Source organism: Tenebrio molitor, chromosome 2, assembly GCF_963966145.1.
Source record: "Tenebrio molitor chromosome 2, icTenMoli1.1, whole genome shotgun sequence".
NCBI lineage: Eukaryota > Metazoa > Arthropoda > Insecta > Coleoptera > Tenebrionidae > Tenebrio > Tenebrio molitor.
In genome coordinates, this window is record NC_091047.1 from 23,098,637 (window position 1) to 23,103,873 (window position 5,237).

The 5,237-nt window shown below is 38.9% G+C and overlaps 2 protein-coding genes across 2 annotated transcripts in view; one reads left to right on the forward strand and one right to left on the reverse strand.

The window, feature by feature from the left end:
• The window catches only part of loco (locomotion defects), a 38,485-nt gene extending 35,257 nt beyond the window's left edge, over nt 1–3,228 (forward strand). The window contains exons 5-6 of the mRNA XM_069039028.1: nt 1,807–2,467; nt 2,524–3,228. Of these exons, the coding sequence (XP_068895129.1) occupies nt 1,807–2,467; nt 2,524–3,122 (1,260 nt within the window). The 3' untranslated portion in view covers nt 3,123–3,228. The remainder of the gene's footprint in view (nt 1–1,806; nt 2,468–2,523) is intronic.
• Nucleotides 3,150–4,722, reverse strand: mRpL45 (mitochondrial ribosomal protein L45). The gene is made up of 3 exons (XM_069039057.1): nt 4,265–4,722; nt 3,560–4,216; nt 3,150–3,505 (listed from the first exon to the last, which is right to left on the reverse strand). The coding sequence occupies exons 1-3, from the start codon at nt 4,307–4,309 to the stop codon at nt 3,230–3,232; spliced, it is 978 nt and encodes a 325-aa protein (XP_068895158.1). The 5' UTR covers nt 4,310–4,722; the 3' UTR covers nt 3,150–3,229.
• Between the last annotated feature and the right edge of the window lie 515 nt (nt 4,723–5,237).

Below are 5,237 nucleotides of genomic sequence, written 5' to 3' on the forward strand. Positions count from 1 at the left end.
ATGATACAAGTTCTCAAAGTATGTATTGGAGGAAATTTTAATCTTGGACGATGAAAAATATTCCACTTTTGAGAACATAACTCTTTCGTCTAGTGTCGGATATAGTACAATAGACAAGAAAATTTGAATCCTAAGTTTTAGTTTAGTGTTGCTTTAAAGAAATGGTGTCGCTTCTCACATCTGTTAGTTCGTAAAGTTTACATTTTTAAATCGTTATCAAAACTCTAGCAGTTCGTCTGTAAGAAGCACTAAAATGAAAATATGTATTTTGTTTTGGACCGACCTTGCAAGTTCACATCACCCAAAAGAACGGACTTACTGGTCAATAACATTTTGTTTGTTCCCCGTTGGTAGAGTTCTTGAAGATTGTCTGAGGACTTTTGGACAGAACTCGCTAGTAAGAGTATTTGAGAAAGGGTAGGAATCAGCAGATCCAAATCAGCTGCAACGTATAATAAAAAATAACGAAAGAAGTTTGTTTTCCAGAATGTGATAGACAAGACTGGTGGAAAACCATGAAAGATTGAGGAAGCGGTACGATAAAAAAAATAGTCAAAGTAGGCCATGAACAAAAAAGCGTACAATGTTTTAACTTATTCCATTATTTGCTTTAAAAAAAGACTTCGAGTGGATGTGCTTCCATAAGTTCTTTCGCATTATCTACTGCCACCGCTCTTCTTTTGTTTGATTTTCCGATACAGTTTGCTTCGATATTTTCATTTTCTCTAAATTATCAGCAGTTTTCGTCACAACTTGGTACACGTAGTCATATGAATGGTCGACTGCCTCGGCGCAAAAATTTTATTGCTCGACATACGAGTATCAAGTACTCTGCTATTCAAGATCTTTTCCCTCCTAATCCTCCTTTTTTTTCTTCGATTTGTCTGGCTTGTGTCATTGTGTAGCTCGCCCACCTGGAATTGTTTGTATTTTAACTCCATTGTTAAGTTTTTCCACAAATTACCTAAACTATTTTTCTTTTTGTTGTGATTTCTTTATCGTTTTTAAGTCGTACCGTATAAACATGTTTTTTTTTTTAATTATTGTAGGCTATGTTAATTTCATTTTTATCTCCTTGGTGTAGAAACAAATGAAAAGTTTCGAAAGAGACGAGAATGTATTGTTAATTTTTACACATTGTGTTACAAAAATCTATATCATTAATTGTTTTTTAGAAAAGCGTGCTAAAAATCTAATTGCAATCATTTTTCGAGCGAATTCTATTAATTTTAAATTTAACGCATAACCCCAGAGGAGATATCATTCATCAGTAAGTTTCTAACTGCGTTTATTTAGATAAGATAATAAATTTATTAGTTAGCAGAATCCTAAAGGAATCGAGATAAAATTGCCATTTCATTATTTTGCAGTTAACATTAATTCATCATGAAAGTTTTTTAATGAGATAATTACCAATAATATAACTGAATAGTGCTACGAATTAATGGAAAATTTACTGCATCTCGTTTTTGCATATGTTTTTTTCGAAATCACTATAAAAATATTTATAAATGAACTAACAACGGTGGTTTAAAGTTATTATTCTTATGACATTCTTTACATTGAGAAGAATTTAGTTTTGTGCAATTTCTTTTATGCAATTTAACCACTACCGATAAATGAAATATACCTCAAGACCGCCGTGGTAAACATGCGATAGTGATAAAATGTGGTGAGAAACTTTGGTAAATAAAATTCTGTGACAAATAACGCAATCGTTTATTACAAGCTGATAAGTTGATTTTATTTTCGCAAGAGCACTTCCGAAAGCACCGTATGAGAATTTGAGAATGTGAATTTTCGCAGGCGATGGACATCAACGAGCCCTCGACGAAGTTGGCGACATGCGAAGTGACGGTCGAGCAAAGAGTCGTCTTCAAACTGGACTTGCCGGACAAGAAAGTGATATCGGTCAAGTCCAAAACGACCAAGATAATCGGAGACGTCCTCAGGCCGATCCTCCTGAGATACAAATACAATTTGGAAAAGGCGAAAGTGACGCTGAACGAGAACGAACCGGTCGACGTTAACTTGCCCGTCACCGCCATCGACGAGAAAAGACTTAGAATTCAGTATTGCGAAGAAGCGAAAAACGTACCTGGAAATCCAGTTATCAAAGTGAACAACAAGGCGAAACTGGACGAAATTACCAATCAAGTATTCGACGACATCCTGCAGGAGAAGGCGGACTCGGGGTTTCTCAAGCAGAAGTCGGACAAGGGCTCGGTGAAGAGCGAAGACTGGGGCTCGGAACATTCGTCAGGGATCTTCGGACGGTTCCTGAGACGGGACTCGGGACTTCACGACAGGAAGAAGAAGTCGCTGATGCCCAAATTGAAGGGACACCCGAACGGCAACAGCGGGGAAGACGCGATCGGGGAGCAGCAAGCGAAGAAGCCGCTGATAGCCAAGTTGAAAACGGGAGTGAACAAATTACAAGTTACGAGTACCTGCAGCGAAAGCGACGGTAAGTTGTTTTGTCGTCCGTGTAATTGTCAAATTCCAACGATCACGTTGCTGCAGAATTGGTCGAAGGGCTGACGAGGGCGCAGAGGTCGCGCTTAGAGGATCAGCGAGGAACCGAGATCAACTTCGAGCTGCCGGACTTTCTAAAGGACAAGGACAACAACGAGCACAACATGCGAAAGCAAGCGGCGCTGCGGTGTGTGGAGACGAACAACAGTCGGTTTTACGTGGAGAACGGAGAAGATGGGGGGCCGAAGAGGGTCCCGAATTTGTCCCAGTACAACTACGAGAACAGGAACATCATATCGAAAGACTTCAACAACCTGACCAACAACAATAATTCGTTCACGAACCACAATCAGAATAAAATAAACAATTTGAGGATTTATTCGCCGAACAAGTTTTCGTCGGACGAAAGTTCCAAGTCGAATCAGTCGACGCCCTCGAAGTGTAGCAGTTTGGAAAATACGGTCATCGAAAATAAACGGGAGAGTCCGAAGTGCGTCGAGCCGCCGCCTTTACCACCAAAACCTAAAATCGTTCCTATCAAGCCGCCGAATTGGGGACAGAATGGGTTCTATAAAGCTAAAGAATTAACCGCGAGTGATAAAAATCAAACTTTGTATTTAGAGCAACCTTCGAGCAGCTTTGTTTAGGCTAATTCTTGTATATTATTGTAAAAATTAACTTTGATAATTTATTGGATTTTTGTATATTATGACATAATTTAATATTTAAAATATATATATTTTTTTGTACGTTTTTAAGAGTTACTTTCTTTCGAGACTTCCTTTTCTGGGATTTTTGACGTTTCAGTGACGGCAGTCTCGGGAGGGGTTGCCGTCTCGACAGGCCTAACGTATGTTATGGGCGACGGTTCTTTGGGGGGCAACCAATCTGGGATTATTTTCCCGTGGATTCTCCATCTACCGTATTCGTTGGCCAAGTGCTTTTCAAAAACTACATACTCCAAAACGTCTTTGCCTATGATTTCGCTGCCGTGCATCAGCCTTCCAAACCTGTCATAAACTGCAAGCATCTGAAAGCGCACAACCATTAACAAATCACACTTAACAATGTTTCATTCTTTTACTTGTTGAGTGTGAAACCTGACAGTTGTTTGTCCAAAGATATTTTCTTTTGTAATTACGTCCGTGCACCGCGCATGCACAATACTGGGCAACTCTATATTTTTAATATATTTCCAGTGAATCGTCTTATACTCGATGTTGTGAATTACTTCAGGGTACGCTCGTTCGGTAACATAATCCGTGATATTTTCCAAATCTTTCTTCGCTATACAATCGTGCATCTTTATGTAAATATCTTCGGCGTGTTTGCAAAACGTTGCGGTGTCGAAATCCTCTTCGAACGACTTAATTTTGCGGATTGCCATCATCGTTTTTGACTTCTTCTCCAAATACTGCAGCTTTTGTTTGGCACCTTGCACGTGAATCGGCGATATTTTGCCGTCACCTTCTGGCGGCACGTACGGCTCAAAAATCCCGCCCGTGGAGCTGAGGAAAAATGGCTTCTCGGTCCAGGGTCGTGGGGGCAGCAGACCTTGTTCCTTTAATCGAGAACGCATCTCCTCTTCAGACAGATCTTCAAAACTTTCGCGGAAGTTTGGCAGCTCTACTTTCATGACTTTCTGCCCGCGGAGCGACTTCCATTTGGGGTCCCAGTGTTTGGTCCTTCTGTAGCGTACAAACCGGTCGCTTGACGGAATCACTAACATGGGGGTGCTGTCCTACAACATAACCTGAAAAAGGTGGATATCGTTAAGTTACCAACGTACTTGAAAGAGGCGAAGTCCCACGAAACTTGTAAGCCTGAGAGCCATAACTAAACGAGTTTTCACAACAATCTAAAGGGTTTATTTGATTTTTATTTTTTTCACTTATACCGCACTTAACATAACCTAAAATTGCAAATCAAATACATAACAGAAGACATTGACAGATACAGTAACATTTCTGAAAAAAATTAAGTCACTAACATTAAATGAAAATGGAACTATCGGACTGCGGATTCCGAACTGTGCATCCCCCAGGTAACTATAGAAGTACAGGTAACTCCAATTTTTGATAGAGGAGTTCGATTAGTTCCTTTGATAACATTACATCAACATTAAACATCTAAGAATTGTGTCACGTAACTAGACAAATTCTCTTATTAATCAATAAGCAATAAATCTTGTTCTGTAAATTTCTTGATGTACAGCAAGGTCCGATCAATAGGTACCATTGCTTAATGCAAACTTCAAGAAAATCTGAAGAAAATGAAGCGGTTTTCGGTTAGGTATTTACGAAAATTAGGGTTGCAAAATACTACGATAACTTGCTTATTTTTAGTATGCCAACAGATGTGTTATAATAGTTATTTATTTAACGAGTTCGTGTGTAAATTGGTCTTTTTTTGGTATGAGTGGGCCAGATTAAAACGCGAGTGCAACGAGCGTTTTAAAGGCCTACGAGTACCAAAAAAGTCCAATTTACACAAGAACGAGTTAAATACAACGTTTGTTTGTTCGATTACCCCCATAAAGGCTCAAAATCGCTTAAAATCTTTAAAATTAACTTGACATTTTGTTTTGACAAGTTGTCACATTTATCAAAATCCGTTCACATAGGAGAAAATTCTCAAATTCTGACAGTGTCGAACAAAAAAATAAGTTAAGAGCACATTTGTGTCATGGTAAAAATGATTAGTGACTGATGATAACAGGTCACGTGTGAACAGTGATGAATGCTGTAATCAACGTAAACAAA

What these genes read in the sequence shown, in the direction of transcription:
- mRpL45 (XM_069039057.1), bottom strand. Translation starts at nt 4,309, where the DNA reads ATGGCTCTCAGGCTTACAAGTTTCGTGGGACTTCGCCTCTTTCAA. An exon ending in TGGGACTTCGCCTCTTTCAA is followed by an intron (nt 4,217 to 4,264) that starts GTACGTTGGTAA and finishes GTTATGTTGTAG; the next exon opens with GACAGCACCCCCATGTTAGT. An exon ending in TCAGGTTTCACACTCAACAA is followed by an intron (nt 3,506 to 3,559) that starts GTAAAAGAATGA and finishes GTGCGCTTTCAG; the next exon opens with ATGCTTGCAGTTTATGACAG.